We start from the raw sequence: 13,778 nt of genomic DNA on the forward strand, positions 1-13,778 counted from the left end.
AGTTATTTTCTGGTATAAGGTATATTCTTTACATAGCACTGATTATAGACATCAAATAAAATTTAATTTTGTGAATTTAGGCTTGACTTGGATGAATGTGTTAATCATCATTATCTGGCTATGTAATTTATAGATTTTTTTGGTAATTTAATGTGTTTTTTAGGGATTCAAAATGTAAGACCATATAATCCCAATTTGATTGTGTAGATAATGGTTAAAATAAAATAAATACTAAAGAGGTATAACTTTGTGAAGATAGGAGAATGTAATCTGGTTTCTACAAATCTCAAGTAGTAATATCAACAAAAAAATAAAATGACCAATAAATTTTGTTGTAGGTAAAAAGAAGACAGATTGGTCTTAAAATGTAGTAAAATACAATAAGAGGGAAAATGTAGTGTTCCTTGAATTTTGTGTGGGTTTGTTTTTAGGGTTTTAAATACCAAAGGGAAATATGATTGATTTCAAAAGATACAATTACCATTTCCATTAGCTTGCATAAATTATAAAATTACTTTGTAATAAATGCTTCAATTGTATAGATATCATCAATATCATTATAAGCCACCAAATTTACGTTGTAAATTATTGCCAAACTATATATTGAAAACGTTTTGCAGTTTGCTTGCCTTCTTTTTAGATAATACTAGTGTAAGTTACTATTTGAAAATGTTGTAATATCTTAATAAAATATAATTTACCATAAATATAGTATTTTTTTAATAATTTAAATATGCATATATTTATAAATTTTATTTTAATATTTTAATCTGAAATACAATGATAATTAATCTCATCACCGAACTCCATCAAAAAGCGCATTCGTTCTTCATGCCTTTTCTGATGGGCTTTTGCTAAAAAAAAATGCTTTTTCTTTAAAAGCAATAGAGAACAAACAACAGTATTGAAATTTTTTTAACTTAAATTAAGCACTTTTACACAGATGAAAAAGAGAAATTTTTGGCTTTTCTCAGCCAAAAGTGCTTCTTGGTTGGTATTTTACTATTTTAACTTTGCTGCTTTTTCTAGACGTTAGAAGATTTTTTTCATTTTTTCTTGTCTCAACTTTACTTTTCTTCTCTGGTTTGTTCCTCTTCTCTACCACCGGTGAGTTTTATCTTTTCCTTCTCATTTTCTTCTCTTTGATTTTATGAAATAATTATGAAATATAGTATATATTTTAATTTGTTAGGTTTATGTTTACTATGTTATGTTAATATCTAATATGAGTTTTACAATGTGTTAAAACTATTAATTAAAAATAAAAAATAATTTTTAAAATAATACAATTGTGTCAATATCTAATTATAAATATTTAATTATTATATTTAAATATTTAAATATAATTTATATATTATAATTAAATTTAATAAATAATTAACATTAATTACTTTAAAAATATTTAAAATTAATATTATATATTAAAATATTAACAATAAGTTATAATAAATTATTTTTTATATTTTTGTTAAAATATTATAATATTAACTAATTTAAACATTATTTAATATATATTTGTTACTTTATAATATCATGTCCAAAATGAACATTTTACTCCTCAAAAACACTTTTTGACAGCAATACCAAACACTTAAATTTTTCAAAAACACTTCTTAAAAACACTTTTCTACAGCACTTCTAAAAAATATTACCAAACTGACCCTAAATCGACCAAAAATAGAAACTATCAAGAAATTACTAACCAGAAGCTTCAAAGTTCCAATTATTGACTAATTTGGTCCAAAGAAACAGTAATTTGTTAACATGGGAAAAAGAAATTAATTTCTTAATTTACACACACAATGTCCGCTTATATCATTGAATTTCCTCGTAATAATAAAAGGAATGAAAAAGGATAACAAGGGAAAACTCTTATTACTCTAATGGTTAAGCTATAAAGTGAGAAAATAGTTATAAATCTTAACCATTAAATCAACGGGTTTTTCATTTTTATCCGTATTCATCCTTCTTAGGAAGCAAACTAGAGATAATTAATGAATGAACTGCTGACTTAATTGCCCTTGTCATAGCCATCTTTACCAACCAATGTGAGTACTGATCCATCATTCAACTTTAACCAATGGGAATTCGAGCAATAACTTAGCAGTCGACAAATACGGTGAGGTAGCGAATTAATCTTCTTTGCTCGTATGATGTGTATCTCAAACACCATAAGGTTTCACGTAAGAAAATGGTCAATCATATGTTGGATGACATCTGCACCTTCTATATGCATAACTTCATCTTTAACCTGCAAAACTTCGCTTAGTAAGAACTTCCGACTGCATATATGATCGTATAAACTTTTATCAACTCCAGAAAGAGAGAGAACCTGTATAACACTATGAGCAGCAAATCTCTGTCTACTGCTCTGAAAACTAACATCTATTTTTTCCCATGAAACTCGGGATAGGCCTCTCACAAGTTCCTCTGCACAAAATTATCCAATTAACGGAATTATGAAAACCACTAAAAGAAAGTAAATTTAGCAAAAGTATAATTTCTATTTTCTTCACAATCAAAAGTTCAGACATATACCTTCTAGCTTGTCGGATGAGCCATCATCCTCTATTGAAATAGTTTCATGCTGATCAGCATCACAGGCCTTGCAGTGTTCTTCATACACGATATGTGGATATGTTTCATTTAGAGTCTCCTCCCACTAATAACAATACAGGTTTTTGCTCATCAGCTTCAACCCCAAAAAGAAGCAAACGTGAAGTCAAATGAAAAGCTTCACAAAGATGATGATACCTTTGGCAGTTCACCGTCTCGTCTTATTGATGAGGTTCTCCAGCCCACAATATCTTTACAATATTTCATTAATGGAAACAAATAAAATCAAATTAACCAAAATCTGGAGAAGTTATCAAAGTCACACAGAAAATGTAAATTGGATACGGTCATAGGCCACATTGGAATACAGAACACGGCGTTTGAATGTACGTAATGCAGACCTGCATAGATGAATTCACTACTATTTCAGTCATGCTACGGATTCAGAACAAAAAAGTATGACATTTCGAGTAACTTTACGTAGAAAGAAATCTAGACATCAGGGAAAGTTGCATACATGAAATAGAACTCATCATAATCATCCAGCATCCGCCTAAGCAGCGGTGGCTTTCCTTCATCATCATCAGTAAGAAAAAGGTGTCGACCTGTTCTCCTAAATATCCAATGAATAACACAACTAGCAGCTTTCTCAAAAGCAGTTACTCCAAAAAGAAATGGTACCTGGAAACAAATATTTTAGCAGACCAATAAGCAAAGACAATCCAACAACAGCTACTATCCTTGACATACTGACATGGATGACAGATAATGTGTTGCATAGCAAGCAACGAAAGTCAACAAATAAAAGCATCTCATCTTACAACAAATAAACTACTGCAGTAAAGAAAAACTCATCTACTAAACTAAAATTCATTCAGAAGCAACAAATAAGTTACACTCTGAAATCACCATACAGGCATATACAAAAGCCTGTAATGTTGGAATAAACTCCTGCGACATGGCAATCTTTGAGTGAGTGCAAGTACTTGCACATGATACACAGCAAAAGAGAAGAATAATTTATTTTGGTTATTACATGCATAAACATTTGTTAATACAAAAAACATACCTGCTTATTACCCCTTGAACCAAGATGAGGAGATGCAACTGTGATAAAGTTCATAGCCTCCAAGCCACCAATTGTACCCCTCTGTTCCTCCTTGCATCCATCACCTGATTTATCCTCTTTAACTTCTTCCTTAGGTGGTCTATAGAGCCTCCCAATTGCGTATCTTGCCACCAGTCCTCCAACAGAATGTGCAACAAAAGAGATCTTGCACAAATTTGGTTTTTCTTGAATTACCTCAAGGACCTAGCATTCAAACATTTTTTTCTCGATAACATATTGGAATATGAAACTGATAGTCCTATAATATAATAAATTTCACTGGTTTTGATGACCTAAATAGGACATTATCAAATATTGCTAACCTCCTTTGCCAGTCGTTCACCCATTACATCCACACCATCTAAAGTCAGCTTAGACATATTCCGTTCACTGCCTGCAGAACATATTAATCAACAAAGTGAAATCAAGCAGAAGTACTCTAGCTAGAAACTTAGATATCATCATGTTGATCTCAAAAACTTCAAAAGGAATTAAACACTTCCTAAAGAACATGTATAAAAGTGTGGTTTTGGAGCAATGAAGAAAATCAAATTAATGGTTTTTGATGCCACTATGAATGCATTAATGGATTCATCATCTCCGGCAATCTAAGGGGATATGAACAATTGGAAGGAAAGGGGAAAGCCTTTTTTTTTTTCTCTCTGTTAAAAAATGGTGCCTAAAAGAATGCTACTTACAATGGACAAATACTTTATCCGGTAGCCTTTTAACAAATTGCTCAGCTCCGAATTTCCAATCTGAAGAACTGCACAAGCAACCATAAAACCAGGGCCAAAACCATTTCAGTAGAATTTTTAATACTAATAATCCTATAAAAAGCACTAATAGAACTTAAACACAATTTATCATCACAGAATTGAAAACAAAGATATTGATGCTATAATCAAAAGTCAAACACTGCCAAATTTTCAATTCGAATCCAACATTTGTTGAGTTAAACTCAAAATCACTAAATTTTAATTTAATCACTTCAAATCAGACCGATCACAATCAAACCAAGCACAAAAACATGTGTATGATACAAAGTTAAGCATCCACTAAACTAATTCAAGCCTCCAAAATCCAACTCAGAAGAAGGAAGGTAAATTAAATTAAATATCTCAAAATTCTTAACAAAAAAAGTTTAAGAAGAAAAAGAAAGGCACCTGCCGAGGATCCCGTGGACCATGATAACAAGATGATCAGCTGATGAAGAATCGGAACCTTTACAACTCCAAACATCTCGACTCCCATTCGCGGACTCCGAGGAGCAAACTCCGTCGGCGGCGATGCCGTTTTGCATCTTTAATTACTTTAAATTATATATATTCTCAGCCCCGTTCAACGTCGGCTAATAATAAGTAAAAAAACTAACAACAAAAATCAAGCATTTGAAGAATCTCGAGAAAAGAAATTGAGAAAGAGAGAGAAAGCGCTAGAACAAAACAGATGAGAGATGCGAGAGTTACTACGAAATTAAAAATCAAAGAAAATTTATGAGTGTAAAAGAAAGAAGGAAAAACCTTAACGCGAAGGAAAGCGTAGTAGCGATGGACTCTACCAATAGGAAAATTTTCAAACGCTAGTAATCAAATTTATGATTCTACAAATAATGATAAGCAAATCTTGTTATGTTACTTTTAGTTTTCCTATTTAACCTCAATTGTGTTGTTTAATATTAAAGCAATCTTCTCTCCAAATTAGGAGAACTTGGTGATGTAGAATACTTCTAAGGCAGTCAAGTGGCAAATTAATTTTTTGACATATGCCAATTTATGTTTTATTATTTTTAATTCTAACCCTATTAAAAAAAAATCCATTTCTACGTTTCTGGCAGCCATTGCTTCATTCCTTCTAAAAAAAAATTCATGGTTTCATCTCTTCCAATTTTTTTATACAAAAATCCTTTCTCATTAATATTTTTTATTAAAATTTTATCTTCTTTATTTATAATATTTTATTATTTAATTTTTTAAATAATAATACTTATATAATCAAATATAATATAATTTATTTATGTTGCATCTTCTGAAATTACATTCTATTTATTTTCGATTAAAGATTTTACTAAATCTAAATAAAGATTCATATTATGATGTGAAGCAAGAAAGTTTGACTGTTACATTGTTGTTTGGAATCAAGTTTAATCATTTGGGATGAAACTCCAATAGCACATATACATGCTTTTGAAACAATTGATTGTATTTCTAAACTTGACTTGGAGGAAAAACATTTCTATTAGGGGTGATTTTAGTCAAATTCTTCTAATTGTGCCATGAGGTAGTAGATCTAATCTTGTCTCATTTACAATATTTAAATCAGGTTACGAAATTTTACTTATGATATAATTTCAGATTTCAACAAATGATTATTGGACTTGGGTGGTGGTATAATAATTCTTCATCATATGAATATTCAAATATTAGAATACCATACATTTTTTAATTAGAAGAAATTTCAATTCATTTTATGACATCGTTGACAACACATATCCTAATTTAGAAAAAAAAATTTATGAGTCCAATATATCTTAAAAGATCATGCTATAATTTCAACTACAAATGAAATTGTCTACAAACTCAATAATTACATGCTTATTAGTATTCTAGGTGAATCTTAAACACATCTAGGTATAGATAGAATTGCACCATCGAATTCAAATGTTGAAGAAGAATCCATTTTATACCCTAGATTTTTAGACTCATTACCGAATGAATCATGAGACTCAGTCTATTGAAGAAGTTGAACCAAAGTTTTGGTGTTTGTAATGATACAAGATTGATGGTTATATGTTAATTGAATTTGAGAGAAGTAACATTGGTGAAGAGTTTTTTATCCCACGGGTGGAAATTTCTCTAAGGGATACGAAATGGCCTTTCACTTTTTGTCGCAGACAGTTCTCCATAAAAGTATGTTTTGGCATGATAAATTAAGAAGATTAAAGTAAAATTTTACTATTTTAGAATTTTTAAAGAGAAATTTTATCATCTTAAAAATTAAAATATAATTTTATCATTTTATTTACTTATAATTACAAAATTTGAAAGAGAATAAAATTAAAATTTACAATTTTGAGTTCAAGTCTGCTGTGACTGTCTGCGATCTTAACCCATCTCTGAATGCTACATTTTGTTTTGAATTTTTTTGAAAGCTGAAATTCCAAACACAAATCATATTTTTAATTTTATACCCTATATTAATGATTCTTTTGGAAAACTTTTGAGTTTTTTTTTTTTTGGCTAGAATTACAATCCACGTGATATTTGGAGCAATAGATGAGTGAATATCTATTTATTAGCCAAAAACAACAAAGAAAAAGACATTAAACAAATTTGTACAAAAACATTAAGATGAACAATCATTTGACCAAATTTTAATTGTCCTTTTTCTTCTTTTTTTTTCTCTTATTATCCACACAAATAAATCTATAGTCCCTACAATTTTTTTTGATAAAAAGTCCCTAAAATTAAACATTCATCTCTATTGTTTGCATGTCTTGGCTCCTACCTTTTTTTTTCTTTCTTTTTAATTTCTAGTGTTTTCTTTTTAAAAAAAATGGATAAGATAGAAACCTGTAAATGATTATCATATTCGTATTTTTCTACAACTTAGTATGTGTACCACAATTTTAAAATACAAATAGGAAACATAAATATATTTTTGAAATGACAATTACATTAGTAGTTTCTACCAGAATAAATCCATACAAATACTGAATCTAAATTGAATAATTATTTAAACTAGAAACAACCCACGTATTTAACTTGCCATGTTAATCTAATTATAATCATATAATAGAAACTCTTAATCTCCTACTCCATTGGGGCTTAGCTTATCCCCAATGGCTAGTGATGGTAATAAAGAAACCACCAAAAAAAGGAAGTGGTGCCCCACTTCACTGATCTGTGTGGACGACTGCGAGTTTAGAACCAAGAAAGGAAGCCCAGTACTTATAAATTAGTGCAAAGTCACCCTCTTCCACAATGTGCAAAGGCATGTATGGGTTTACTAAAAAGATAGGTCCTACGGGACCTCAACTATAATGTGTTGGCTTTGATATATTCCAATCAACTCCACCAACCTTGTGCTGGTATTGCATTGGAAGCAAAGTGAGACCACCAACAAATTTGGTGCCTTAGATGCCATTTCCCATTCAATCATATCCCCCCGGGCTTCTTAAACCATCTTTTTTCTTCCACTTAGAACCACTTCCACAACAACAAAAAAAACCACTCTTTTCTTTTTTGTCGAGTGTAAATATAAATAATTAATACGTGTAATAAAATTTTAACCTTTTCTTTTTCCATTTATTACATTGCTTTTGTTTCGTGACTGTGTTTGTCCAAACGAAAACAATCAATAATAATGATGATGATGATTAATCCTGGATGAGGGCAAATGTGATTAAACCTTTAGTCTTTACATTTCATTAATCCTGGGATTTCCGTGTAGGTAGGTATCCGCTAAAAGAAAGAAAGTGAAAACAAAGTTACATTAGGGCAAGCACGCATGTACCTAATTGGAGCATGCTTGCTTCAGCTCATGTAATCATCTAACCTCATCAAAACAAAAATGCCTTGTACAAGGCTTGCTCGCTAAACATCCTAAGCACGCTTCCAACCTCAGCAGCCTCTGTTTTTGGATTTCTAAATGTTCTAAGATACAAACATCACACTTCTCAAAAACTAAAATGAATGGAAAGGAGCCATCCAGGCCAGCCTGAGGAGTTTTAAAGGTAAGATATAATGATCAATATCGTACAGAAAATAACTAAATAAAATGGAAAATTTTGAGCTAGATTATTCTGCAGATTATAGAAAGCTGTTTGCTATTAGCAATACACGCGCACATATATATATACATTACCAAACTGACGCAAAACATAAACTGAAAAAGTTGAGCGAAACCTATCAAATACTTAACTAAAAAATATATGTATATAAATCCAAAAAATGAAAAAACACTACAAACTATATGTGTATATATAAGATTTATCTCTTCTATAGCATTATTCTTTATTTCCCCTACCCCTACCCCTTTTCCATTTTTTGTTATTCCAGGAAGAAATAGAAAACGAGGTGTTAAGAGGGAAAGGCAAATGACCTTCCTGTGTATCAAGACTCTGCTACACTTCATTATCTTCAGTGTAATGATCTGAACTTAACATGCCAAAAAACAGTTGACAAAAAGAAGCGATAATATCACAAGAATCATAAATAAAACAAACACACAACTGAGGTATTGCCATCTTAAGGGTTGGGTACAATTTCCTGCAGAAAACCTAGCAAACTGTACTTAATCTGGTATCCCTCTAGAAGGTTTTGTTCTTTTCCTAGAACTATGAACGAAATGGGAAAAGAATGGCATAATACAGAGAATTTTCATAGCTTGATAACTCTTCATTGAAGTTTCAAACACACAAGAGCATATTACAACAGTGAGTGACTGAGAGAGAGGAATCCATATAAAAAAACTAAAGATGCCTATTTATATTTCTGTTTCTCTAGATAACAGCAAGACAAATTACAAGAGAAATTTGTTTCACTCATCTGAGCTATAGTCACTTGATTCTGGCAGTAGAGGCACAGCTGCACAGCAGAATGATTCCTTGTCTTTGAGAAGAAGACAGCTCCCATCTGAATTCCATTTCAAATCAGTTATAGAAAACTGTGGTAGCGGATTACTTACACAGTACGCACCGGAAGGGGTCCACATATACAAATGAGAGCTGCCAGTGCAAAGAACAAGACGAGTGCTTATCGGATCCCAAGCTGCTGCACGAATAGGATCCTTTTGCACCAAGATGGCAGCTAACTCCAAATGGCGAATGTCCCAAATCCAAAGTGCAGTTGGCATGCTATCGTTGCGAGTACAAATATATTGGCTATCATTGCTCCATGAAAGAAGACCTAGAATAAAATTAAATTTTGTTGGTAACAGCATTGAAGGGAGGAAAATCAAAGTTAATTTGGTCAACTATTTCTGATTAGTTTATAGAGTAGCTTAATGCAGCCTTAACCTTGAGTGTACATAGCATGATTAATCCCTAGAAAAATATTTTGAAACCAAATCATTATATTCAATAAGATTACATCTTCTGAAATCCTAGTGTGGCACTGGCCACGCTAGTTGGTAATTGTCATTTTTAAGTGGTGGTATCCTACATTTATTAAGTATTGGGTCTCATCCTCTTCAAAAAAAAAAAAAAAAAAAAAAAAAGCTTGACCTCTCAACGTAATGCCAATTGGTTTTAGGCTAGATGCTTAACATGATATCAAAGTCCAGGGGTGTTAAGTTTTCTTGCCTAACCGCATGTGACGTTGTCTACGTGTGGACCCTTGCTAAGTACACAAGGGGAAGTGTTAAGTTGTCACAACCCCAATTGACTCGTGATGCATAATCTAGAAGTTTTCTTTTTGGGTGCCCAAAGGTCCTCAAGGTTTTACCACCCTCAAATGCGCCTCCACAAACTTGAACCCATATCCTCACACACAAAGAAGTGCACACTCTAGCACAAATACCAATTGGTCTAGTGGTATCCATTCTACACTTTTTATGTCACAGCCCGGCCTGCCAGGCCATTTTTCATAATCAGAAATTGTCCTCTTTAGGTATTCATAGGTCCCTCAAAATTTTGTCAACCTTAGATGCGCCACCACATTTTTGAACCCACAATCTCACTCACAAAGGAGTGCACTCTATAGAATGAATACCAATGATCTACTAGATGAATAGGACAATTCTAAAATATGACACACGTCCGGCAAATCGAGTAGTGACATAGGTGGTACTATCCCACATTCTAAAAAGTATTAGGTTTCCTATGGTCCTATATTAAGTTTGGCCTTGCCAGTCATTGGAAATTGGATTTAAATCGGATGCTTTAATAGTCACCAAGGGCATTCATCAAGCAAAAGGGCTGACACGTCTAGTGGTAGGGGTAACGTGGAAAGGAGAGAGATTATTTTCAAATTAAACAATATTTCTCGAATAAAATAAAATGTACTGCAAGATCATTGTGCTAATTAGAAATAGAGCATACTAAATTCTTTGCACTCATATTTTGTGTCACTTATTATATGGTATGAAAAACATAAAACGTTTAGTAAATCTACATCAATTCGGTAAGACTTACCAATTCCTTGTTTAGGGTTAGGTTTGTCTGCAGGAGGCTTTTGGAAAGGAAAAGTAATGGGTACTTCCATAACCTCGTATCTAACTTTGAAGTGTCCGCCTGGGGCATCTGTTAGTGGGGCATATGAACCATATTAAATAACTGATGAGCTGCAATTCACGTATTGAAAATGACTGGAAAGGCAGGCATGCAACAGCATTTAAGCTTAATAAACTGTATACAAAAGAACAGAGCACTCAGGTCCTAAACAGTCGAGCACAATTTCAATCAAGCAGTACATCAAATTAATGAAAAGTCAATAATAAGAGATATAGAATCTCACTATCCTTACCAGAGCCTCCCATAAAGTCATCGTCCAAACATAATCCAGACATATCAAGTTGCAATGGCTCATCTACCTCCTGCCAATATCAAATACAAAGTTAGTAGATGCTTCTCACAGAATGAATCATCATAACAATGAAAACAAATTACCTTGAAAACGGCAGCACAACAAGGAGCACGAACGGTTGATAGGTGCATAAACTCAGCAAAAGTTTTCCAAGTAAGGTGGTTTAGAACTCGTAGCATCTGATCATAACTACCCACAGCAAGAAACTGGCCACAGGGAGACCATGAAACACTTTTTACTCCCAGTCCACTTTCATATGCTTGATACTTAAAGAGACACCTTCCATCTGGAGAATATATTAGAACCTGTCTCAAATTAAATAAGGAACCATGAACACTTTAATATTTCCAACTATATCAGCTCCAAGAGAAAGTATTGGCACACAAAAAGAAATGCATGCTTATACATCAGTAAAACCATAAACATAACTATGTGCTAATAGATGGTTAAGTAGAAATGCAACCATCAGGGCCATGTAAATTCTTATTTGGAAAGATCTTACATAAGATACCATTTTCACCACAAATTTCTTGTTCTTTTCTTTTTTAAAATAAATAAAGAAGAGAAGAAATGGTTCTTCCCAATATACACATCATATATCATCAGGGCCATGTAAATTCTCATTTGGAAAGATCTTACATAAGATACCATTTTCACCACAAATTTCTTATGCTTTTCTTTTTTAAATAAATAAAGAAGAGAAGAAATGGTTCTTCCCAATATACACATCATATATCATCTAGGAACCAGAAAGGGGCAATTTGGCGACTGAAAGGAAAACAAAGTTCACATACTTTGTATTCAAGAGGTGAATCCCAGATCACTATTGCACTGTCATCCGGTGACCACTGAATATCAGTCATATCCAATGTGTCAACGGCGAAAACACCCATTATCTCCCAAGAGTGACAGGACAACAAATTTATATAGTCCTTACAATCACGCCTTGTGCAGATAGCAGCAAACTTTCCATCTTTAGTAAATGAAACTCCTTTGGAACCATGCTTTGGCCATTGTACATGAACGCAGGCTGTGTTCACTAAGGACCAAACTATTAATCGCAGCTGAAACTCCGAGGTGGTCAGTATGTGACGGCTATCTGGGCTCCATCTTGCATAAGCAATACCAGCAGGACCTTCATCTATTTTGCATGTCCATTCGGGTTGGGTGAGTGACCATGCCTGTATGATGGGTCTTTTATAGAGACCACAAAGAATGTACTCAGAATCAAGTGCCCATTCAATATAGCTTATCTTGTCCAAGCAAGAAAACAACTGCACAACCTGCAGCAATTTGAGTAAATTTACCGTTTGGAAATACAGGAAATGTAAGCTGTGAACCTCAAAAATGACCTTTGCATGACAATAAATGCTTAGGCAAATTCATAATTAATTTGCAAGTTTTTTTCATTGAGAGGAGTGTTTCAATGCTAAAAGATAAATTTTGCTCAAATAGTTTGTGATTTCACAACAGACACAATGCCCAAAGAAACAGAACAAAGATCAAATCTATTAGCTTGGTCTAAAGAGTGAAGCAATACAAAGCAAATAGGAAGCATTAGTAATCGAATCTGACTAAAATGTTGTCTAAATAAGCACAAGAAGATCTAATCAGAAACTAAAATGAGGTGAATCTACATAACTAAAATTTGAATCAAGCATACAATTCATTCAAAAAACCAAATCAAAACGCACCCAAAAGAAAAAGAGAAACGCATTTTATCATATCAGTCCTCTCCTTCCTCGCATTTCATCAGCAAACAAAGAAAGCAAATGAATTGGGAATTAGAAGAAAAAGAAGGAAAAATTGAAAATACTGTACCTTGAAGGAGAGTGTATCCCGAATCATAAGACGGTAATCGACAGCAACCGCAATGTAACGAGCATTCGGTGAAAAACAGCAAGGACCCGTTTGTTTATAAGCTTCAGTGAACTCCATTTTTACCAAAATAATCCTAGAATTTTTTCCAGATTTAGATTGAATGAAATTCAATGAAGACGAAATCCCTATTTCCTTGGTTTTTCCATCGCAAAAAAAAATAATAATAATAATAAGTGGAAAATTCAGTTGAGAGTGGGGAGAGTGGTTTAAAATTTGATGTAGATACGACTCCCTTTTCACTTTTTCTTTCAGCAAAACGAGCACGACAAAAATCGCTTTGACTGAATAAAATAGTATAATGGGCTTGTTACGTTTTTATCAGGTCAGACCCATTTCTTTCCGCATGAAGGAACATATTCACTAAATCCGCTTATCAATGGGCCATGATCTGGGATTGGGTCAACCACTTTTGTTTCCTTTCGGAGACTAGGATGGATGTACATATTGTGTAAGAGGGATAGATTATCATTTGGAAATCATGATTTAGGGAGTGCTGAGGATCTACTTGAATTGCATTTTACTTGGACAAACAACAAATTTGGGGAAAGGTTTGATGGAGGTTTTTATAAAATGATGTTTTATGTTCCAATGCGGCACTTCTTTAATCTCCCAGTAACAGTTTAGGATCATGGGCCTATGGTGCTTTATATATCATGTACAGATTTGTAATGACATCAAATAGGCGGTACAAATTTCAGGGGTTTGCT

General features: G+C 32.8%; 2 protein-coding genes across 3 annotated transcripts; both read right to left on the reverse strand.

Moving 5' to 3' along the window:
• Positions 1–1,699: 1,699 nt before the first annotated feature.
• Positions 1,700–5,407, reverse strand: LOC107933450 (lipid droplet phospholipase 1). Of its 2 annotated transcripts, none has more exons than XM_016865662.2 (11): positions 5,188–5,407; positions 4,831–5,015; positions 4,363–4,430; positions 3,988–4,058; positions 3,626–3,868; positions 3,074–3,237; positions 2,902–2,957; positions 2,755–2,807; positions 2,539–2,662; positions 2,333–2,430; positions 1,700–2,251 (listed from the first exon to the last, which is right to left on the reverse strand). In XM_016865662.2, the coding sequence occupies exons 2-11, from the start codon at positions 4,965–4,967 to the stop codon at positions 2,180–2,182; spliced, it is 1,086 nt and encodes a 361-aa protein (XP_016721151.1). In that variant the 5' UTR covers positions 4,968–5,015; positions 5,188–5,407; the 3' UTR covers positions 1,700–2,179. The 2 variants fall into 2 exon arrangements, with proteins under 2 accessions (XP_016721151.1, XP_016721150.1); XM_016865661.2 differs by having other exon boundaries at positions 4,831–5,034; positions 5,188–5,371.
• Positions 5,408–9,025: 3,618 nt separating this feature from the next.
• LOC107933453 (WD repeat-containing protein WRAP73) lies at positions 9,026–13,352 on the reverse strand. The gene is made up of 6 exons (XM_041083313.1): positions 13,012–13,352; positions 11,985–12,473; positions 11,274–11,495; positions 11,131–11,200; positions 10,800–10,907; positions 9,026–9,573 (listed from the first exon to the last, which is right to left on the reverse strand). The coding sequence occupies exons 1-6, from the start codon at positions 13,126–13,128 to the stop codon at positions 9,206–9,208; spliced, it is 1,374 nt and encodes a 457-aa protein (XP_040939247.1). The 5' UTR covers positions 13,129–13,352; the 3' UTR covers positions 9,026–9,205.
• Between the last annotated feature and the right edge of the window lie 426 nt (positions 13,353–13,778).

Source organism: Gossypium hirsutum, chromosome A12, assembly GCF_007990345.1.
Source record: "Gossypium hirsutum isolate 1008001.06 chromosome A12, Gossypium_hirsutum_v2.1, whole genome shotgun sequence".
Taxonomy (NCBI): Eukaryota; Viridiplantae; Streptophyta; class Magnoliopsida; order Malvales; family Malvaceae; genus Gossypium; species Gossypium hirsutum.

Excerpts from the sequence above, each read along its gene's own strand:
- LOC107933450 (XM_016865662.2), bottom strand. The coding sequence starts at position 4,967 with ATGCAAAACGGCATCGCCGCCGACGGAGTTTGCTCCTCGGAGTCCGCG. Across the intron at positions 2,958-3,073 it reads TATGATGAGTTCTATTTCAT|GTCTGCATTACGTACATTCA; the intron begins GTATGCAACTTT and ends TCATCTATGCAG. Across the intron at positions 2,431-2,538 it reads CTCATCCGACAAGCTAGAAG|AGGAACTTGTGAGAGGCCTA; the intron begins GTATATGTCTGA and ends AATTTTGTGCAG.
- LOC107933453 (XM_041083313.1), bottom strand. The coding sequence starts at position 13,128 with ATGGAGTTCACTGAAGCTTATAAACAAACGGGTCCTTGCTGTTTTTCA. Across the intron at positions 11,201-11,273 it reads GTTGTGCTGCCGTTTTCAAG|GAGGTAGATGAGCCATTGCA; the intron begins GTAATTTGTTTT and ends TGATATTGGCAG. Across the intron at positions 9,574-10,799 it reads TAACCCTAAACAAGGAATTG|GTCTTCTTTCATGGAGCAAT; the intron begins GTAAGTCTTACC and ends ATTTTATTCTAG.